The sequence below is a fragment of the Prionailurus bengalensis genome, chromosome E2, assembly GCF_016509475.1.
Source record: "Prionailurus bengalensis isolate Pbe53 chromosome E2, Fcat_Pben_1.1_paternal_pri, whole genome shotgun sequence".
Taxonomy (NCBI): Eukaryota; Metazoa; Chordata; class Mammalia; order Carnivora; family Felidae; genus Prionailurus; species Prionailurus bengalensis.
In genome coordinates, this window is record NC_057352.1 from 50330408 (window position 1) to 50354295 (window position 23888).

The window sequence follows — 23888 nt, forward strand, 5'->3', positions numbered from 1 at the left end:
AGAATCGAAACAGGCTCCAGGCTCCGAGCCATCAGCCCAGAGCCTGACGCGGGGCTCGAACTCACGGACCGCGAGATCGTGACCTGGCTGAAGTCGGACGCTCAACCGACTGCGCCACCCAGGCGCCCCACCCCTTGTCTTTTTTATTAAAGCCATCCTAGTGGGTGTGAGTGGCATTTCATTGTAGTTTTTATTTGTACTTCCCTGATGACTGATATTAAACATCTTTTTATGTCTTTATTGGCCATGATATATGTTCTTCGGAGAATGTCTATTCAGATCTTTTGCCCATTTTGAAAACAGGTCATTTGTCTTTTTATTTTTTTAACATTTATTTATTGTTGACAGAGAGAGACAGAGCACGAGCAGGGGAGGGGAGGGGCAGACAGAGGGAGACACAGAATCCGAAGCAGGCTCCTGGCTCCGAGCCGTCAGCACAGAGCCAGACGCGGGCCTGGAACCCACGAACCACGAGATCATGACCTGAGCCGAAGTCGGACACTTAGCCCACTGAGCCACCCAGGTGCCCCATCATTTGTCTTTTTATTATTGAGTTTTAAGAGTTCTTTATATATTCTAAATAGCCGTCTCTTATAAACCATAGGACTTGAATAATTCCTTCTATTCTGTGGCGTGTCTTTCTACACCCTTGATGGCATCCTTTGAAGCATAACATTTTTAAATTTTGACCAAGTCAATTTATTTTTCTCTGGTCCCTTGTGCTTTTGGGGTTCTATCTAAGAAGGATTTGCCTAACTCAAGATCACAAAACATACTCTCGTTTTCTTCTGAGCTTTATAGTTTTAGTTCTTACATTCGGGTCTGTGCTTTAGGTAGATCGTCCTTATGGGAGGATAAGAGAAAAGTAGATGTGAAATTAGGCCTCAGTATTTGGGAGTTTACCATGCCAGCCTCTTTCCTTGGACACTGTAAATAGACCCTGCAGTGACAAACTGGGATGTAGCCTTTTGCCCCTGGGGAAAAGGATGCGTTAGAATTCTCCAACACACTCTCCCCCAGCATCATCTCATTTCTCCCAGTCTCTTTGCAGCTCACTGTCACTCCATGCATTTGTTCAAATTCACAGTTTCCAGCCACTTTAAGGATAATCAGGGTAGGAGCTAGTTTCCATTATTTCAAATAGTTTTTTTTTTAAATTTTTTTTCACCGTTTTTTATTTATTTTTGGGACAGAGAGAGACAGAGCATGAACGGGGGAGGGGCAGAGAGACAGGGAGACACAGAATTGGAAACAGGCTCCGAGCCATCAGCCCAGAGCCTGACGCCGGGCTCGAACTCACGGACCTCGAGATCGTGACCTGGCTGAAGTCGGACGCTTAACCGACTGCGCCACCCAGGCACCCCTATTTCAAATAGTTTTAACAGAGCCCAAATCCAGCTCAAAGGCATGCATTGTTTGACCTGAAAAGCATTTTATGTGAATTCAAGTTTGTTGCAAGCACTTAAAAATTGAGATGTCAACCTAGATTTCCAACTTCCCCTGAAAAACTGGAAAATCTGGACATACTGGGCTCAAAATCCCATAAAGTAAGGGACTAAGTAATGGTTGGCCCCTTTAGACAGGGCTCTCCAGTTGGCCAGAGTACAAACTCCCTAGAAGATTCCTGGTTCATTATTACTGTGTTGTCTTAGCAAGAGTTTGTGGGGTCCTCTCTACCATACTCAGCACCTTTATTTATTTTTGAGAGAGAGACAAAGTGTGAGCAGGGGAGGGGCAGAGAGAGAGGGAGACACAGAATCCGAAGCAGGCATGAGCTGTGAGATCAAGACATGAGCCAAAGTCAGATGCTCAACCAGGTGCCCCCATACTCAGCACCTTCAGCCCCTCCTCTTCTACAGTCTCTTTCCATTGTCCAATCTTGGGTTATCACCTTTTGAAAACTGAAGACAAGCTCCTCCTCTTAGGTCCTGGATACATCCAGTCTTGGGGGCTTCTGGCCAAACTCTGCATGTAGAGTTCTCCTGGGGTGCTAAATATTGTTCTGTACCTTGAACTGAGTGGTATTCAGCATAAATGTGTGAACACATACACGTTCATCAAGCTACACATTTGAGATCTGTGCACTTTACCGTATATTATGCTTCAATAAAAACTACAGAGACATGGTGGATGGGCAGTCTACTGCCAGACATTGTCTGTCTACAATGCCAGGAACTACAGTCGTCATCTTGTGCCCATGATGTAAGCTACCCAAAGAGGCCGATCCAATTTGCTGAAAATGGCAGAACAGAAAAAGACTTACAATGTCAATGAAGAGTACTAAACCAATGTTGGGAGCCTCTCGTCACGTGAATTTACTGTTGAAATATTTCTTTTTCATACATCTTACCAGCTTTTGTCCATGCCAGTGTGGTTTCATACAAAAAGCTTCCAGTTGATAAGATCTAGCCCACAAAGTGCAGTTAAGAGGACTCAAGATTACATATTAAGTACAGTTTAATCACACCTTTGAACAAGAATTTTACCATAAATTAGTAAGACGTGGAACATAAAAGGAATACAGCCAAACATATGTTAAGTAGTAAGTTATTTAAAACTCCCTAAATTTAAGTCAGACGTTACTGCAAGATTCAGTTCATTGGCCACTGAATATAAAAATAATAGTCCCAGTTCACAGAATTGAAATTCTTTATTGATAAACATTTATACCAGAATTAGAAATGTCAGTAGAAAAATAAAATTTAAATAATTTTCTATTGTACAAAGATTTGATCATTTGGACTGTAGCAGTTGGTGAAATAATCTAATACAAAAGCTAAGCTGATTTTAGTGACAACCAGCCAAACTAATGCACGAAACAGAAATGCACACACACCATACTTCCTGCCTGGGGCTGGCTGATGGCGGCCGGCCTCACCTCCCAGGAAACGGTTTCTTAGGGAAGGTCGATATGCACTGCAGTTGTAGTAAGAACTTAATACACACCAGAGCAGTCAGAAAGGACACTGAAACCGAAAGCCAACATACAATTCCAAATTTAAAAAACATGGGGTGCCTGGATGGCTCAGTCGGTTAAGCAGCTGCCTTCAGCTCAGGTCATGATCTCACAGTTGGGGAGTTCGAGCCCCAAATCAGGCCCTGTACTGACAGCTCGGAGCCTGGAGCCTGCTTCGGATTCTGTCTTCCTCTCTCTCTGTCCCTCCCCCACTCACGCACACTCTCTCTCTCTCTCTCTCTCTCTCTCTCTCTCAGAAATAAATAAAACATTAAAAAAAATTAGAAAACATAAGGAATGGCTTAATGATTTGCATCAACTTTTTCCACTGGTTTAGACATTTCCAGTAAATGTTTTGCTGCAAAATTTAAAAATGAGTTAAGAGCACAAAGAGACATCCTTCTTGTGGAATATTCATTGCAATTTGTACATGGACTTAAGTTTTTGTGAAATGCCTCCCCCACCCCCGCCAAGCCCCCGTATTAAAGAATCCAGCTTTTATGACTGCAAGCTGCCTCCTTCCCCTGCATAAAAAATACTAAAAAAAAAAAAAAGTGGATATCTAGCTGGGAAGGGGTGTTTGCACAGCCACTAAGAAAGCCAGTTGTTGGCAAAAATTCTACAAACCTATATATGGTAAAATAAAATGTTCAGCACAAATGCCAGTATTTTTCCACGAGTGACCACCCCCAAATAATTGTGTATTTGAGACAAGAAATTAAAAAAAAAAAAAATCCAAAAAAGAATAGACATTCTTTATCATCCAAATAGTTTTTCCTTAAAAACATCTCAAGCTACAAAGCTCAATCTATATAAAGGTCTATAGAAATTTATTCACAGTAGAATGTTCACATATGGGGATGGATGAAATATTCAGTAATTTAAAGATATAGTTTATATTTGAAGTTTGAAAAAAGCAGATCATCAAAATATGGCAAACAAACAAACAAACAAAGATGGGAACAAAAACACCTTTCAAAATGCACTAACTTTTGTGTCTTGGCTCTAAAAGAAAAATAACCAAATATTTAAATCATCTATCAGAATGTTCAAAAATTAGTATTCAGGAAGAGGGGCCTACCAACCATAGGCCCACGTGTTTAACTTGTGAAATTCTATCCAAAATGTTTTAGGTGAGAATTCTAATAAGAGGTATATTTCAAGAGAGATGATTAAAATAATTTTCTACAATAAAGGATATAATGTCCCCACTTTTTCTTTTTTTTTTAGAGTTTATCTTGAGAGAGCAGGGAGGAGAGGGAGGAGGGAGAGGAGGAGGGGGGAGAGAGAGGAAGAGAGAGAAAGAGAAAGAGAGAGAGAGAGAGAGAGAGAGAGAGAGAGAGAGAATCCCAAGCAGGCTCCGTGAGGAGCCCAAAGCAGGGCTTGAACCCAGAAACCGTGAGATGATGACCTGAGTCAACATCAAGAGTCAGACACTCAACCGACTGAGCCACTCAGGCACCCCTGTCCCCAAGTGTCTTAAATTGAAGGGCTACTTTGCAAAAATCACAGCTCCTTGAACTGGAAAAAGGAGTCTTATTTAAAGACTTAGGGGCACCAGGCTGGCTCAGCCAGTGGAGGAAGCAACTCTCGATCTTAGGGTTGTGAGTTTGAGCCCCATGTTGGGTGTAGAGATTACTTAAAAATACAATCTCTTTAAAAAAAAAAAAAAAAGGCTACATTTGCTTGAAAGAAAGATTTGAGCATTGGAGAGAAAACTTGGGGAATGTGTAAAAACATTTGCTGGCATTCCAAGTCTTCTTGTAATTTTCCACCTAGTCTGAATAGATGTCACTGTAATTTTGATAAGTGGTCTAATGGCCTATTAGTTAGAAGGAAATCTCCAGTTAATTTTGTGACCTCTTTGTAATTTTTCCTTTTTGACTTTCCCTGATAAGTTCATCTTCCAGGCTATTTTTAATCAGAAGCTGGAGGGCATATTGCTTTAAACGGAATAGATATTGTTTGTGTGTACATGACCTCATGGGCCGTTAGCCTTACTGTCACAATGAAAACTTACCTTTAAAAACATCAGGTTTAATGAATCAGAAACTATTCTGAAAACAGAATGACTGTATTCCACACAACGCAGTTAGGTGGTAAGGATCAATTTAGAGATCTAATTTTTGCTATCCTTTTTCTTTTGAAGGTCACACTTTTCAGACATTTTAATAAAAAAGCAATTTAGGCAGAAGAAAAATTAAGATAGCTAAAATTGGGTTAAAGAAACGATGTTTAATTCTCTGTAAGGAAATAGAGTCTCTTGAAGGGAAATGTAAAATGTGGAAGTATATCTGAAAATTAAATTTTAGGCACTTTCTGGGAGTGACCCCCAATACTGTAAAAGTGGTAACCATATTAAGACTAAGAAATCAATAACCTCTACCCTAGTTTAAGCTACATTTCAACAATTTCAACTCAAGTCACTAAGAAAAACTGTAACAATGTTTAAACAAAAAACAGTTTTTTTGGTACCTCACTGTCCAAACAGCATCCTAACCGATCTGGCTTAAAATTTTGAACTCAAGCTATTTAATAGGGTCTATTTCCAATTAACCAAAATCAAGAGAATGAAAGTGACAAGAAAAGGGGTACAGGAACTTGGGAGGCAAAAAAGTCTCAGTCAGCTAGCTTATTCTGATAAAATGTACAAAACAATAGATTCACATCTCTTAAAATATGTTAAGTAATCAGAGGTCAAGATAGCTTTCCATAAAATGTCACATCATCTTCTTTTTCTTTCAGCAGTGGAACTGAAGCCACTACTTGTGTTGTAGGGTTTTTTCCTGTGCTGTTTCACCAAATTTGTTCTCAAAGCTCTACTCAACCAAAACCTACTTGGCACTTACTGTCATGAAGACGTGGCAAAAGAAGAGTCTGCCAAATTCTAATCAAGATTAGTTTAAATAAGGTTTTAGTATGGTTTACTCTGTTCGGAAAGAAACCAGTATTTTTCATAGTTTCTCTGTTATAGGCAACATTGCATTTTCTCACAGATTATTATACATTTCAGTGCAAAGGATGTCAATCTAGAAGCATTGTTGACCTAGCTTGGGTAAAGGTGCACCTGTAAAACTACTTAAATACCGCCCCCCTCCCCCCAAAAAAACCCACTTGATTTGTTTTGGTTGAGAACAATAAGAGTCCAGTAAGATCTTCGATTCCTGGAGCTTCAAATCGCAGAAAGGGCTGAAATGTCGTTCTTCACACGTATTTCTTCATCCAAGTTTCTTCCATTTGAAGAATTAAGAAAACACTACATTCCATAATGTATTCTTTTTGAGGATTCTGTAAAACTGAGGTTTGCCATCGGGGTATAAGGGTGTTCGCTATAGAGTAGCTAAAACCCGTAAAAAGGAGACCACTACTACACAGAATGTCTGTCCGGTGCCCAAGGTGAGGGCTTCAAATGGTATCATCTCCTTTCCTGCTGCTCGGTACACTCCAGCAATTGCAGCACCTGTTTAAAAATTCAAGAGTGTTAAAAAAAAAAAAAAATCAAGGTTAATATAATCAGGAAAATACAGTACTTAAAATCCTACCCTAAGTAGAATATTCCAGATTTTTTTACATTAAAATTTAAATATCATAGAAATGTCTTATTCTCCCTATACTTTTCTTTAGATTTTAAGTATTCTCCATATGACTTATAAATTACTGATTAGTGCTTTCAGACGTTGAAAAGTGAGTCCTTAAAATGGAGTCTCCTGGATTTACTGAATAAAATAATCTGGAAATCATAACCCAAATCACAAATTTCCACATGACCTGATTACAAACTCATCACAAAAACATCTCTTATTTGCCATGCTTAGCATTTAACAGGTACCTAATAAAATTTTGGTAATGAATGCCAATGAAACTTTCCAGGGAAACCGAGCAAGAAATATTTCAGAAAAAGCCAGAGACGCCCGCTCTGCCTTCTACTGTACTCAGCTACCCTCCCAAAGTGGACGGAGGAGGAGCAGAGGGAAAAGGAAAGGGTGACTCTACGTTTATGAAGTTGTTACTAATTCAAAGGGCATGAGGCCAGAGGTGCTAAGGGGGTCCTTTCTGTTCCCCACATCATTAATCGTCTTTATTACGCTAAGTCACCACAACTTTCTAGAAACGGAGTAAACCAAACACAAACATCTGTACCTCCCTAGAAACCCAGATGAATTGTTACAGGGACTCAGCATTGTATTGAGAGAGCCAAGATTTCATTAGTTTGACAATAATAGATCCAAAGTTCCCAGATGACCCTCCTCTCAAAGACCATTCCAAACAGAATCCTCCTTGGTCAGTGTGTTCATTCCTGCAAACAGGTATTTGCCTGTATGTTTTCTAAGATCCCTATTCTCATGATACTCAGATCAAGCTGGAACAGAGAAAGCACAGCATGAAACAGATTTTGAATAATACAAGACAACATACAGCATCTCAATCAAATGCCTACACATTTTACACATGTGATATGAAAACATATTAACAAATTCGAAGAAGAAGAAAGAGCAAATTAACCAGTATCTGTATTGGTTGCCTGAACATCTGTGACTTTCAAATGCCCACCTCCAGTGCCTATGCATACAGTGCCTATGTTATTAACATCTGCAAGGCACCTGCTGCATCAGGCCCCTTCATAATTTAGCTCCAAAACAAGTGGGTTGGGCAGAAAGAAGTGTAAGAAACTTGAAGTAGGCCCTAAGGTGGGGCCTAGATGATGAAGAAGGGAAGAACGGAAAAAAGCAAACCAGGAGGAGCAGTAAAATGGGAAGGAAATGGACTCTCTTCACCAGAGTCTTAAAGAGAGAATGGACACATTTATTGCACGATTCCTAAGTGTTAGGTATTATGTTAAGTACTTTAAATAAACATTATTTCCTTTTATCATCACACAGCATCTGAGGAGGGTAGAATTATCCTTATTTTACTGATGAGAAATCTGAGACAGCTCCTAGGAGCCGGTAATCCAATAAGGAAACTGGAACAGAGGGTCTCTAAAGAGCAGCAGCAGGTGATACAGTTAAAAATACTATATAAAGCCAGTTATGGAAACACCTTAATGCAGACAAGAGAAAACTGGCCTTCTCCTCCTGTTATCACAAAGGTTTCACCACCTACAGAACACAAAGAAATGAGGCCACTTTGTCCTCAAAAAGAAAAAAAACCTCAAGTCAAAGAAAAGGCAGAGGGGCAGTTCCATTTAGAGCTCAAGGCTTAAATGCACAAACTCACACAAAAATTACAAATTAGCAAGAATGTTGTGTTTCTATCTTTTCAGCATGTACTTAGGTTTACATGTGCACCTGGAAAAAAGTCTGAAAACATATACCAAAATGCAAACTGAGGTTTTCACTTAGGGATGTGATAATGGAGTGTTTTTAGTTTTCGTTTCTGGAGCTTTTAATTTATATAAAATATATTTATATTTAATCATGAGCTTAAAAATGACCTAAACTGATTCTCATCCTTATGATATCAGCAAAAGCCAAAAACAAGTAAAAACAATTTATAATTTGTTATTCCAGTTCTTTGAAAAAATTTTTTAACATTTTTGAGAGAGAGAGAGAGATACAGAGCATGAGTGGGGGAGGGGCAGAGAGAGCGGGAGACCCAAAATCTGAAGCAGGTTCCAGGGTCTGAGCTGCCAGCACAGAGCCTGATGAGGCGCTCGAACCCACGAACTGTGTGATCATGACTTGAGCTGAAGCCAAGCTCAACCGACTGAGCCACCCAGGTGCCTGTGTTATTCCAATTTATTTTTAAATGTTTATTTATTTTTTGAGAGAGAGAGAGACAGAGACAGAGTGCAAGCGGGGGAGGGGCAGAGACCGAGGGAAACAGAATTTGAAGCAGGTTCCAGGCTCTGAGCTGTAAGCACAGAGCCTGACATGGGGCTCGAACCCACAAGCCGTGAGATCATGACCCGAGCTGAAGTCCGACGCTCAACTGACTGAGCCACCCAGGCGCCCCTCCAATTCTTATTCAGAAAGTTTTGACAGGGGAAAAAAATAACCAGAAGACAAATCAGGAACCATTCATTAAAAAAAAAATTTTTCAAAGAGTATGAGTGGGGGAGGGGCAGAGAGGGGAGGTTACAGAGGATCTGAAGCAGGCTCTGCAATGACAGCAGCAAACCATGTGTGGGGCTCGAACTCGCAAACCATGAAATCATGACCTGAGCTGAAGTCGGATGCTCAACCGACTGAGCCACCCAGGTGCCTCAAATCAGGTACTTTTCTGAACTAGAATTATTCTTCCATCCTTACAAAATTATTATTCATCCTGAGTGAGGAGAAGGACCTCGTCAACAATCTTTCGATGCCATCGGTCAATTGATAGCTGACAAGAAAGGAGCAGTAGCTTCCAAAAAGATAAACACCTTTTACTAGATTTCAAAATGTAGTTTTACTACATCTCAAAAGCCTCACATGGCTTATCTGAAGCCAGTGAGAGAAAATACAACTTCGGAAGTCAAAGGTGTTAGCCAAATCATAGGAGGGAGAGGCGGGGGTTAGAGATAAGAGAAAAACAGTACGCTAAAGAAAGCGCCCATGGTTAAAAGCCACCCTTTTTTCTTCATTTCACACAGACATGTTTCTAAAATGGGTCCTGAAATTAAGTGACTAGTCATAGGAAACGTATGACTGGTATTTTAATGTCTAACATACTTGTCAAGATTCCAGCAGTAATTGGTCCCACGATGCCCATCAACAGGATGCTTACAGACATGAACCTACCATATTTGTGATGTCTGAGGGTGAAGAGGGCCAGTAATCCAGCAGGGACATGGAAGAAGAGAGAGGACACCAGTGCCCACAGGAACACACCATACCACATCTCTACAAGGAAAAGCAAAGAAAGGTCACAAGTCACAGACTTTCCTAGTACAGGAATTACCAAGGGCTCGTCATCATACCCGCTTATTTCATTTTCAAAGCCATCCAGGTGCCAGGTAGGTTCAGCAGTCAAATATCTAAATATTGATGGTTCTAGAGGGATTAGCAAACCACGGCCCTCAGGCCACCACCTGGTTTTGTGCATACACTCTCACTGAACGCAGCCATGCCCATTCATTTAAATCTTGTCTAGGCCTGCTTTCAAGCTACAAGAGCAGAGCTGAAACAGTGACAAAGAGCACGTGGCCTGCAGAGTCTGAAATATTTACTATCTGGCCATTTCCAGAAGAACTTGGTCAACCCCTAAAATGATCAATCATGTTAGACTTCTACGATGGAAAAGCTTTACAGTTTTATTCATTCAACAGTCGTTTCCTTTTTTTAAATTTTTTTTAAGTTAAAAATTTTTTTTATTTTGAGAGAGAGCGACAGAGAGACAGAGAGAGAATGCCAAGTAGGCGTTGCACTGTTAGCTCAGAGCCTGATGTGGGGCTTGAGCTCATGAGCCATGAGATCATGGCCTGAGCCAAAATCAAGAGCTGAATGCTCAACTGACCAAGCCACCCAGGTACTCCACAACAATCATTTTCTACTCAGCCATCAAAAAAAAAAAAAAAAAAAAGAAATCTCACCATTTGCAATGACGTGGATGGAACTAGGGTACATTATACTAATAAGCGAGGTAAGTTAGAGCAAAGCAAATACCATATGATTTCACCCATGTGGAATTTAAGAAACAAAACAAAGGAACACAGGGTAATGGAAGGAAAAATTAAATAAGATAAAAACAGAAGGGGAGGCAAACCGTAAGAGACTCGTAACTATTAACTATAAAGAACAGAGTTGCTGAAGGGAAGGTGGGTGGGGCACAGGCTACACGGGTAACGGACATTAAGGAGGACACTTGTGATGAGCACTGGGTGTTACATGTAAGTGATCAATGTTTTTAATATAGGTTACCACGGATAAAGGTCCTAAATACATACATACATACATACATACATAAATTCATATCAGGCCATCACATCTTAGAATAGCAAAGCTCTTTAAGGTATGAAATAAATACCAGAAAATATAAATGTCTGCCTTAGAGACAAACGGCACATAAGTGAGGGGGCAGGTTAGCGCAACTAGTTCCTAGGGAGAATGTCTAATTGACTTTTAAGATGACTGTAATTTAGGCAACATTAAAATATATGATCACCAACTATGTCTAAAAACCTATGCATGAGCCACCTCAGAAAATACAAAAAAGGAGGAGATACCACCCTGCCCTCAAGACTTTGCAATCTGGTAAACAGCAGACAGAGCAATTCCCCTCAGTGAACCCAGGCAAGCCTTCAGAATTCTCAAAATAGCCCCTTAGCTACCCACATGGATACAACGAAGGTGTCATGTGAGATAAAATATATTGTCCATCCTTGCGCTAGGAGCAGGTAAGTAACAGGCAGTTTCAGAGACCAGTCAACAGCTTAAACTTAGAGATTCCGGACCACAGCACTACCGACATCTGGACCAGTCAACCCTTTGTTGTGGGGCTGTCCTGTGCATCGCAGGACACGGAGCAGCACCCTAGCCTCTCCCCACTACATGCCAGTACTGGTCTCCCCCCAGTTGCAATGACCAAAATTATCTCCAGACTTTGCCAGATGTCCTCCTGGGGCAAAACTTCCCGGAGTAAAAACGAGTGTCCTGACTAAAACAGAGGGTTTATAAGATTAAAAGCAGTTAAAGCTACAAAGATAGGGGCGCCTGACTGGCTCAGTCAGTACAGCATGTGACTCTTGAGCTCAGGGTCATGACTTTAAGCCCCACATTGGGCGTGGAGACTACTTAAAAAAAAAAAAAAAGCTACAAAGACAGATGGGGTCACACTATGGTGGGCTTTCAAGGCCAGACTAAAGACTTCAGTGTGAAAGCCCTAAAAGTACCATTAAAGGTTTTGAGCAGTAAAGGGTTGTCCGGACACTATTTCACAGGCCCCACCTTACACTCCCAATAGGAGTACAAACTAGAAAACCTTTCTGGAGGGTAATTTAGAAGGGTGTATCCAAGAAAGTCCAGTGTGCACACCTTTGCCACAGAGACTTTACTTCCAGGAATACATCCAACAGGAATACACATGCAGGCAAGGCCGGAGATAACAAGGCGTTCCCGGCAGCATTGTCTGTAATGGCAAAGACTAGATGCCAACTGTACGTCCATCAGTGTAGGACTTGTCAAACATGTTTTGGTGCAGCTACATAATGTAACATTTAAAAATTATTTTTGAGAGAGAGAGAGAGACACACACACACACACACACACACACACACACACACAGAGTGCAAGTGGGGGAGGGGCAGAGGAGGAGGGTGACACAGAATCCGAGGCAGGCTCCAGGCTCTGAGCTGTCAGTACAGAGCCCAACACGGGGCTCGAACTCATGAACCGTGAGATCATGACCTGAGCTGAAGTTGGATGCTTAACCGCCTGGGCCACCCAGGCGCCCCTACATACTGTAACATTATACTATCACGTAAAAACATGGGATAGACCTTTATATACTGATGGGATAAGATGCCCAAGCCACAGTGGGAAGGAAAAAAAAAACAAGTTCCAGAAGAGTGTACAGAAGACTCTGTTTTTATAAAAACAAAAGAAACAAATGTGTGCATAAGTCTATGAATTCAGAAAACAGTCTGGATGTAGGTGTACTTAATAAATATTGAGGACATGTGCAGGCGCTGTTCTAAGTGCTTTACAAATCTTAACCAGTGCAATCTTCTAAACAACTCTGTGAGGCACATGATATCCCTGGCTCTTGGCTGAGGAAACAGAGGCAGAGGGAGGGAAGGAACTTGCCAGAGCCCACAGTGCCAGTGGGGGCTGGGGCAGAGCCCTATTGGGCCCCACGCATGCTCCATGCTGGCAAGCTACAAAAGAGCCTTATTTCTGGGGAGTGGGATACGTTGGGGTAGGGCTAATGACAATTCACTTTTTACTTTGATTTTTCTTAAAAAGCTTTTCTAGCTGCTTACTGGCTTTTACAGAGTTATTATTAAAAGAAAGTAGAAAAAGAAGAAAAAAGGCTTTTGTTTCCAAAAGAACAGTTTGGGAAGGTTGGTGGGATTGGAATGAACAATTACAGAAACGATGAGGAGCACTAACTGGCTTGGGGAGCGTGGACACCGGGAAGGGCAGGACCAGGGGCTCTTCTTCAAGCTGTATCTGAAGCAGTCGTAAGAATGACTGCTGTGCGGGGGCGCCGGGGGGCTCAGACGGTTGGGCAGTTGATCATCAGACTCCATTTCAGTTCTGATCGTGATTTCACAATTCGTGAGATCGATCCCCATGAGGTAGACTCCCAAGTGACAGCACGGAGCCTGCTTGGGATCCTCTCCTTCTCTGTCCCTCCCCCACTCACTCTTCACTCTCAAAAAAAAAAAAAAAAGAATTACTGCTGTGCATGTTTCCTTCCCAATTTCTTATTCTTGCTGTGGGTGGGAGCCAAATGCCCCCAAGCCACCCTTGGCATTGTCACCGATGGCTATACTAATTCTTTGCTCATTTTGACTCACCTAAAGCTTCAATTAACACTATATTCGACACATACCTGAATTAGGACACCTAGTTCATGCTTTGAATGAAAGTATCAGGTGTGCCCCATCTAGGGCTCAATGCTTATTAAAAATAACAAACGACTGAGGGTGTTTTGGCACTTTTGCTCTGGTGAAAAACAGATTGCTATAAAAAGTTTCAAACCGTTTGTGAGACTTTTTTTTTTTTACCCCCCGCCGAACAAGATCAATCTTCAGAAAAATTTCATAATACTGTTGAAACTGGTCTGTTTGACAGGGTTTGCCAAATTCTGCTAAGCCAAGTTAGATCATGAAATATGGGGCATAAAGTGATTACATAGTAAGGTCCCAAACTTAAAAACTAAATATATGTAACATAAAAAGCTAATATATGTAAAAATATAGTGTCCAGAAACCGCCCCTCGAATACGTGTGCCCCCGCCAGAGCTCTGGTGCCCACACACCTCTCCTGCACCCTGGCTCAGTGACAGCAGCTTGGTCTTTTCAGCCTAAGCCCCCTCGCACTCCACCGCCGCCAGCTTGACCCCACGCCATGGCACAGAACCATTCTGTCCCCCTCCAAAGCAGTAACCCCATCTTCAATCCCACAGTCCTTACCAGCTACTCCCCAAATCACGTGGAGACTCTGACCTCTATCCCACCACCTAGCGTGTGAAATTCTATGATGGCACCAGGAACGCCAGCGTCCCAGGGTGGACAATGGGATGCAAAATCTGCGTCTAAGAACTCAGAGCAGTTGTCATTCTGGCTGCTGGCTGCCACAACGGACTTCAGACCCCGCCACTGAGCCGATACTACTCTCGGGCCCTGCTGGAGCTCCCCAAGTTTTAGAGGTAAGCACTGCTCTCTGGAGCAACTCAAGGCGGTGCTGGAGCCTGGCTTCATACTGGACGCCATGGCACCATCAGGGCATTGAGCTGGGAGGTGAGGCCTTGATCTGCCAGAGACATACCAAATTGATAACTGCATAAAAGTGGGTCCGAGAGGATCAAGGCCTGATGAGAAAGGAAGAGAGACCTCTCCGTCTCTCACTCTCTCTCCCTGCCACGTGAGGACATAGCAAGAAGGCAGCCTAAGGGGGCCCTCACCACAGCATGGCCATCCAGGCTCCAAAACTGTGAGAAAATAAGTTTTTATTTTTAAAAAAATTTTTTAAAGTTTATTCATCTTTGAGAGATAAAGGGAGACAGTACGGGTGGGGGAGGAGCACCAAGAGAGAGGGAGACACAGAATCCGAAGCAGGCTCCAGGCTCTGAGCTGTCAGCACAGAGCCCAATGTGGGGCTCAAACTCACAAACCGTGAGACCATGACCTGAGCCAGAGTCAGGAGCTTAATGGACTGAGCCACTTAAACCACTTCAGCCTAGGGGCGTCTGGGTGGCTCAGTTGGTTAAGCATTGAACTTCAGCTCAGGTCATGATCTCACAGTCTGTGAGTTCGAGCCCCGTGTCGGGCTCTGTGCTGACAGCTCAGAGCCTGGAGCCTGCTTCGGATTCTGTGTCTCCCTCTCTCTGCCCCTCCCCTGCTCATGCTCTGTCTCTCTCTGTCCCAAAAATAAATAAAAACATTAAAAAAAAAATTAAAAAAAAAACTTCACCCTATGGCATTTTGTTACAGCAGCCTAAAACACCAACCCTCACTCCTTCCCTATTTTCCTGGTGCACAGCACCTGCCTGAGGAGGACTGCTAGGCTACCAACCCACATCTCAATTTTCCTGAAAGCTGAGAAGCCTATTTGTAAACAAGGTGTGGCACAGCAGGTCAGCACTTCCGGGGTTTCTGAGAAGGGGAAGCATACTGCACGCACCCTCCTACAACCTTGAGCTGCATCCATTAGCTCCATCAGTGCCTACAAATCTTATAGAACATCACTTAAGTCACATTAAGGAGGAAATAAAGGGCTTTATTATGTTAGGTGAGTAGTCTAGTTTATAAAACACTTTTCAGATGGATGAGATTATTAAAGGACTCTTAATAGCAAAGGCAAACCCCAATCAATAAAACACTTAAAAAAAAACTAAGCGATTTCCCTTTAACCTACTGCACCTTAATTTGCTATCTACGTAATAGCTACTTATGGATCATCATATAGTACTTTTCATTTCTTCGGTTCAATATGCTGTCAAAAATCTGTGTCTACATATCTTACAGTATTTCTTTGTTCACTATTTCAAATCAAGCGCATTATCTTCAGCTTTGCTTACTCTGACGGCGGAAGTCCTAGCACTGCCTGATGTTGAAGTATAAATCAGAAAATTAATCTGCAACAAAAAATTATAAGAGACAATCAGATTAAGCACTGGTGACAGACTGGGCTCCAAAGATGTCCACACACTCATCCCCAGAGCCCATGAATAGGTGGCAAAGGCAGTTTGCAGAGGTGATTAGGTCAGGAGTCCTGAGATAGGTGAGTAGACTGGCTTTTCCAAGTGGGCCGAATGTAATCACAAGGGTGCTTGTAGAAGGAGGCAGGAGGGTTGGAGACAGAGGGCTTGGAAGATGCTATGCTTCTGGCTTTAAAGATGAAGGAAGGGGGCGAGAGGCAAGGAATGCAGGTGACCTGTAGAAGACGGAAGAGGCAAGAAAACCAATTCTTCCTAGAACCTTCAGAAGGAAGGCAGCGTTGCTGACCCATTTTGGATTTCAGGCCTCCAGAACTCTACGATGTTTGAAGCCACTAAATTGTGGTAAGCTGTTACTGGGCCAATAGCAAACTAATACAAGCGCCAAGAGTTTATTCTTTCAACAATCAAGTATTTACTGAGCCCATCCCCTATGTCAGGCACTTGAGTGAAACAAAACAAGACAAACATGCTGCCCACAAGGAGCTTATTACCTTTAAGAATCTGTTTTTCAGACAGATGGTTCAGTTAAAGGGATAAGCCACACAGACTGCAGATTCCTCTAGGTGAGTTCTTTATTAACAGAAAGAGTTTGTAATGGCTGGCTCCCTATCTAATCTCCACAACTGAGTCAACCAATTTCTAAGCAAGGCCTCAAGACCAACCAGGCCCCAGTCAGAGTAGCAGAAGCCTAAGCCAAGTGGGCAGGGTGAGGCTCAGCACTCAGCCATCCTTTTAGCTGGCCCCACTCTATCTTATGTTCCAGGTCAAACAACCGAATGAACAAGGTCAGCTTCTCTGAAGCCAGGGTTCTAAGGGAACCTGGGAACTGTAGTCCTACCTGGTCCTGCAACTCAGTGCTGGACTGCCTTCACACTAATTGCCCATCAGCCTACATCTCTCCACACTGCCCACTGTGAGACCCCTCTCTTACTGAACCCCACCTACCCACCATGGTCCTCTCTGGTCCCCTGCAAAATCAAATACATATATATCGGTTACTGCCCCCAGTTCCTGACAGAGCTCCTAAAACCCTTTAAATAATGGTGCTAAGTGTCAGTTGCTTAAGTGTCCAACTTCGGCTCAGGTCATGATCTCACAGTTTGTGAGTTCGAGCCCTGCATCGGGCACTGTGCTGAAAGCTCAGAGCCTGGGGCCTGCTCTCTGCCCCTCCTCCTCTTGCACTCTGCCGCACCCCCCTCTCAAATAAACAAACATTTAAAAATTTTTTTAAGAAAAAAATAATGGTGCTAGAAAATATTCTGTTCTCATATTTACTCTTTTATTATTTTTTTAAACATTTATTTTTGAGAGACAGAGCATGAGCAGGGGGAGGGGCAGAGACAAAAGGAGACACAGAATCTGAAGCAGGCTCCAGGCTCTGAGCTGTCAGCACAGAGCCCGACGCGGGGCTCAAACTCATGCACCTGTGAGATCATGACAGGACCCTCAACTGACTGAGCCACCCAGGCACCCCCTAATATTTGCTCTCTGACCCTGGTTTCTGACACAGAACTTCCAAATCCCTTGGAATTTCCAGGCACCTCTTTTGTTCGCAGAAGGCACTCTTGGTAGGCTCCAGGATGGTCACCAGAAAGCCATGATTATAAGCATGGAACTTTCAGCCCCACCCTCCATCCTCTGGAAAGGGAGAAGGGTTGGAAGTGGAGTTAATAATCAATCACGTGTACGTGATTAATCCCCCATATAATCCCCAAAGCAGGGAGTTCAGAGAACTTCCGGGTTTGGTGACTACACCTATGTCCTGGGAGGGTGGCAGGCCCCAGCTCCACAGGGACAGAAGCTCCTTTGTTCAGAACCCCTTCTGAATTCACCCTATGTAACTCTTTATCTGGTGTTCATTTGTATCCTTTAATATCCTGTGTAATAAACTGGTGATTTAGTAGGTAAAGTATTTTCCTGGGTTCTGTGAACTACTCTAGAAAATTAACTGAACCAAGGAAGAGGGTCATAGGAATCTCCAACTTAGAGCCGGCCGGTCAGAAGCACAGCCAACCACCTAGACTTCTGACTGGCATACGAACTGGGGAAACTGAGCCCTTTACCTGTGGGATCTAGTGTTAACTCCAGGTAGACAGAGTAGGAACTGAACTTCAGGACACCCAACTAGTGTCACAGAATTGGTAGATGTGTAGAAAACCCTACGCTCGGTGTCAGAATGTGGTGAACGTGGGAGTAGTGTGAGAATAAAGGAAAGCAGGGAGTTTTCCCCAAAAGACCTTTCCACTCCTCCTTAACAGTGATGGCCTTCCCACCAGGACTGCCCGCTGCGGGCTGTCACCTCTCTTCTGACACCACTGCCTGACTGCCTGCTCACTGCTGGTTTCTGAGTGTAACCCTCTGGCCTGTCTCACTCCAGCGGCCTCTTGGTCCTGATCTGGCCTTCCGTCTATTCACACAAAGCCCGAAAATCAGTGCTAAAGGGTATGAAGTATATTGTGAGGGGTTGTTTTATTATTATTATTTTTATCTGAGAGAGCGCAAACACAAGCGAGGGAGAGGGGTAGAGGGAGAAAGAGAGAAAGATGGATAATCTTAAGCAGACTCAATGCTCAGAGTAGAGCCCGACGTGGGGCCTGAGCCCACGATCCTGAGATCATGACCTGAGCCGAAATCAAGAGTTGGACGCTCAACTGACTAAGCCACACCAGCGCCCCAAGTATGAGGTTTCTTGTTGGAGTGATAAAATATTCTAAAGTTACTTGTGATGATGGGTGCAAACTCTGCAGATGCTAAAAACCACTGAATTGAACACTCAGGAGTTGGTCAAATCATCTGTCCTCTGCTCAAAACCCTCCCATACCACCCTCTGGGAGGTGACCTCACCTCTTCCTCCCTGCTTTGCCCACAATGTTCCGTCCTCCATGGTGGCCTTCTTTATGTTTCCTAAGTAAACTCCTGAGCCAGGGCTCTGAACCTGCTGTGTCGTTGTCCAGAAGCTTCTCCCAACAGCTGCATGGCTCGTGCCTCACATCCTTCAGATTGCAGCTCCAATAGCATCATCATCAAGAGCTTCCTCATGACCCTAAGTAACGGCATTCCCCCACCTGACGCACAAGACCTGCCACTTACTATCTCCCTCCTGTCTGACAACACCAGCTCTTCCTTTCCATACTTTCATTTTCTCTCTATCCTCCTTTGTTTCGCTCACTACACATCTTTACTTGGTACCTAGAAAATAATAGGCAGGCAACAGACACTTGAGTAAATACTTACTGAGTGAATGAATAAACAACTGGTCTTGAGTGTGACCCATTCTTGGCTCCTGCAACGGCACAACCAAACCCTAGGTAGGTTTCAGTTTAACTATCACAGGACACGCTTTAACACTGCCATTAATAAAAATTCCTACCTTCAGAAAGTTCGTATCATTCCTGCTAAAAGACAAGATCTGCCTTTCAGATTTGCTAAAAAACGATGACAAAAGAAATCTGAACAACCTGGAAAAGGGAGGGTTAGGCAGCAATCTAAATGGCTAAATGGCAAATGCAGGTTAAAAAAATCAATTCAAAGCTTCCTGATGGTGACAAACCACCGAGTATTTTAGAGCAACGATTTTGCCATATTGACGTGTCGTAAAGTGCAAGTAGCCTTTTCTGTGAGGCCAAAACAGAAATAATTCCAGATTCAGGTCAATGAATAGAACTCACTGTAAGCAGGCTTTGGTGCCTCAAAAAGGATCAAATTCCACGTACCTATAACATCCATTAGTCCAGTTAAAGATGAGACACAGCAGGGACACAGTGTTTACCCATCCCATTCTGATCAACTTCAGATCAAGGGCTATATCTCACGTATGTTTATATCCCAAGCCCAGAGCCTGCACTGGGCCCAATGTATACTTGCTGAATATGAATGAATAGTTCCCCCAAATTATATATATATATATATATATATATATATATATATATATATATATATATCTCAATAGAACTGCCCATAAACTCATGTGGCAATTTCCTGTTTTCAGAATACTTTCTGAAAGCAAAACAATTCTCATAGCTGTCATAGCTGCTATGACATAATGTCTAACTACTGTCCCAAATCCACTTATCTCGATCTTAAAGAAAAGGCAACTAAAAGATAGACAGACTGGAGAATATTCAGCTCCAAAGTATCACCTCACATATGACTTATCGCAAAAGGATTAAGGTACCCTTTCAGTGGAGGGACCCGATAAACACCACCTTCACCAAATGATTATTGACAGCAGTGTTAGTAAAGGTACACCGTGATGTTAAAGGTCTCCTGATATAATGCACTGAGAAGTGGACATCACCTGTATAGATAGGATTCTAAACAAAAATGTTTAATCTGAATGTAAGCATGAAAAAATGATCGATAAACCTAAATTATAGGACATTCTATGAAATTAGGCTGGACTCTTCAAAAATGTGAAGGAACAAAGATGGAGTAACTGTTCTAGATTCACGGAGACTAAAGAGACATGGCAACTAAATGCACAGTGTGATCCTGGATTAGATCTGGGTTTTTTCGTTTGTTTGGTTTTTTTTTTAAAGGGAAAAGCTATGTGGGGAGTCTGGGTGGCTCAGTTGGTTAAGCATCAGAATTCAGCTGAGGTCATGATCTCGCGGTCTGTGAGTTGGAGCTCCGCGTGGGGCTCTGTGCTGAGAGCTCAGAGCCTGGAGCTTGCTTTGGGTTCTGTGCCTCCCTCTTTCTCTGCCCCTCCCCTGCTCACACTCTGTCTCTCTCTCTCTCTGAAAAATAAACATTAAAAAATTAAATAAATTTAAAAAAAGATACATGCTGAAGTATTAGGCACGAAGCATCACCACTTTGGTAACTTCCTTTCTAATGGGTCTGCAGAAAATAAAAATGTTGTGTGCGTGTGTGTATGTATGTATATACACAATTCACACACACATATATGCAAATAGAGATAAAGCAAAAGAATGAAAATGTTAATAATGAGTCGAAGTAAAGTACTTCAATGTATCAGTATGTTTGAAAATTTCAAAATAAGGAAACACAAACAGACTAATCTGGTCCAGCAGAACCTCCAGACTGTGTGTACATTGCATTTTTCATAGTGTCTCCAGAATGCCATAGATTTGTTGTCACGGTCAAATGTGCTCTTAGTACCTTTTGAAACAACGTGAGCTGCCAGATTATCATTTTAGCTAGAGTTCCAAACTAACATCTGCATCTGCCCCAAAGTGGTTATTATCATCAGCTGTCCCACAAAGCTGTCAGGGAAACTACTAGGCAGGTAAATACACACCAAGTCCCGGGGGTCCACTGAATGGCGCCCGGCAGTCGCTTCCCCGTGGAAGAGAAATCACAGGTGCCTTGTTTATGACTGCAGTCAGTAAGTAATCCAATCGTTCTTCTTTTGCAGGTCCCTGGCCCAGTTCTCTAATTGTTTACTCCCAGTCACCTTTGCCGGACAGCCAACCTCACCCTTCCATCGCCACTGTTCTGTCTCCTGGCCTTTTAAAGGTCCAACACAGAACTGCGCCCTCCCCTCAAAGCCTTTATGAGCCTTGCCCAGTCATTTCTCCTCCTCTCAAGTTTTCTGAGCATGGAGAGCTTTCTACCTTCTTATAATTTTGAAAAAACCCTTACATCAGGCCCAGCAGAAGCTCCGGCGGGCGTTAAGGAGAGTGAAAACGCATCTGTGTCAGAGATCTCGAACGCGGGAGTGGGGAATTCGGCAACAGGTCTCAGAAAGTGATTCCTCGAAAGAGCTGGCGGAGTGGGTGCGTTTGGACGCAGGTGGGAGCGATCGGCAGACAACCCGGGGGCACCCGGGGCTGGAGCGAAATTACACACCAGGACAGCGCGGAGTGCCGACCGCCCCTCAGCCCGGCCGGGACGGTTCGGCGTCCGAGCTGCGAGAGCCGCGCGGCCGGCGCGGACCACAGGGGCCAGGCGCCTCGAGCCCCTAACTAGCAGGCGCGACCGCCTCCGAGGCTCTGTCGGGTCCCGGTCTGACCCTGGAGCTTCTGGAAACTCCAAACAGCAACATCAGCTCGGGTGGAGGCCGAGCTCCCTCCACTGACGGGTCCACTCGCGGCCGCTCCCTCCGCTCTGGCCCCCAGCGCAGAGTCGGAATGGTCCGCCAGAGGTGCCGGCGGGGAAGCGACAGAGGAAGAGCTACATCCCCCAGCTCCCCGCCGAGGGAGCGGGAACCTCCTTCCAGGAGGCATACAGCCCTGGCAAAGTGGGACAGCCGGGCGGAGAGGACCCCGCCGCGGGGGAAGGGGCGCCCCCCGGCCGGGCGGCGGCGACGGAGCGCGGAGTGCGCAAGCGCGGGGCGGGGCGGGGCCGGTACCTGGGAAAGAGCAGAGAGAAGTGGAGTTGGGGCACAGGGTCCCGTTGCCCACCCGCGGCACGAGCTTCAGGCTGAGGATCTGCTGTAGGAGCCCGGCCGACCCTCCGCTGCCGCCGCTCCCCTCGTGCTCCATCCCGCCGCCATTCACCGCAGAGAGATGTGGGGGAGCGTCCGAAGTGCTGCCGAGGCTCGCTCGCTCTCACTCACAGACCAAAGCGCTCTCTGACTCTACCTCCTCAGCGTCACCCTCGGATGGGGCCCTCTTCCTCCCACCTCAACGGCTCAGCCAAGTGATAGGACCTTCCTCCAATCACAGGACGCTGCAGATGGCAGAGGCGGGGCGAGAATTGTTCCCTCCCCTGACGTTGCGTACGGCTCACCGAAACCTGGCACCCTCGGGCTACGCCCCCTACTGGGCAAGTGTCTCCTGCTCCAGAGTAGGATGCGCTAAGCTCTGCCCTTCTCTGCAGCGCCACCTATAAGACAGTAGGGGAATTGCATGCCCTCCCCAGACCCGGCGCGTAGATTTCAAACGGATCTAGCAATGAGAATCAGATGGTTCAGCAGCCCCGTGAAGGAGGCTGGAAGACATCAGCAATACCTCCGATATTTGGAGGGAAAGTGAATTTTTTGAAAGCTTAACTTTCTTAAAAAAAATTTTTTTTCAACGTTTATTTATTTTTGGGACAGAGAGAGACAGAGCATGAACGGGGGAGGGGCAGAGAGAGAGAGGGAGACACAGAATCGGAAACAGGCTCCCGGCTCACGTGGGGCTCGAACTCCCGGACCGCGAGATCGTGACCTGGCTGAAGTCGGACGCCTAACCGACTGCACCACCCAGGCGCCCCTTAACTTTCTTTAAAGTAAAAAGCCTTGCTTGCAGGGACGCCTGGGTGGCTCAGTCGGTTAAGCATCTGACTTCAGCTCAGGTCATGATCCCACAGTTGGGGAATCCAAGCTCAGCATCTACCTCTCTCCTGTCAGCATAGAGCCTGCCTGCTTTGGATCCTCTGTTCCCCTCTCTCTCTGCCCTTCCCCAGCTTGTTCTTTCTCTCTCTCTCAACATAAACGTCAACAAATTTTATTTTATTTTTTTTTAATTTTTTTTTTATTTTTGGGACAGAGAGAGACAGAACATGAACAGGCGAGGGGCAGAGAGAGAGGGAGACACAGAAACGGAAACAGGCTCCAGGCTCTGAGCCATCAGCCCAGAGCCCGACGCGGGGCTCGAACTCCCGGACCGCGAGATCGTGACCTGGCTGAAGTCGGAAGCTTAACCGACTGCGCCACCCAGGCGCCCCAAACGTCAACAAATTTTAAAGAAATGCATTGCTTGCAAAGTTCATAGTATTTTACATAATATTAATTCAAGAACATTAGCAAGATTGTTTATTAGAGTTCCCTCTTGAAGATTTTGTTTTGAGAGCTAATGTCCGTTCCTCAACACTGCAACTGGGATTTTGCATCAACCAAGAAACATCTAAAATGGAAATAGTAAGTATTAAGAAAAGTCATGAAATATTTAATGCTATCTTCTGGTACATTTCTCAGACCATGAGAGTGTGTAAGAAGTTGAAGAAACATTATTTTAGGGTTATATAACAATCAATAGTGTATCACATTAGGAAACATTATTTTGAATTTACAAGTCTATCCCCAAATTCTGAATTGAGAGGTTAAAAAAAATGACATTTACACTTGTAGGACTCAGAAAATGTATGTTTGATGTGCCCTTTCTTTTAAATAACATTCTTTTAGGGGCACCTGGGTGGCTTAGTCGGTTAAGTGTGGGCTTCGGCTCAGGTCATGATC

General features: G+C 44.0%; 1 protein-coding gene across 3 annotated transcripts; it reads right to left on the reverse strand.

Moving 5' to 3' along the window:
• Positions 1-2439: 2439 nt before the first annotated feature.
• TMEM170A (transmembrane protein 170A) lies at positions 2440-22402 on the reverse strand. 3 transcript variants are annotated; one of them, XM_043599706.1, is made up of 3 exons: positions 22077-22402; positions 9679-9780; positions 2440-6416 (listed from the first exon to the last, which is right to left on the reverse strand). In XM_043599706.1, exons 1-3 carry the CDS (start codon positions 22207-22209, stop codon positions 6286-6288), a joined length of 366 nt encoding a protein of 121 aa, XP_043455641.1. In that variant the 5' UTR covers positions 22210-22402; the 3' UTR covers positions 2440-6285. The 3 variants fall into 3 exon arrangements, with proteins under 3 accessions (XP_043455641.1, XP_043455640.1, XP_043455642.1); XM_043599705.1 differs by having other exon boundaries at positions 9610-9780; positions 22077-22396; XM_043599707.1 differs by lacking the exon at positions 22077-22402 and adding an exon at positions 21368-22013 and having other exon boundaries at positions 4973-6416; positions 9610-9780.
• Positions 22403-23888: the final 1486 nt, after the last annotated feature.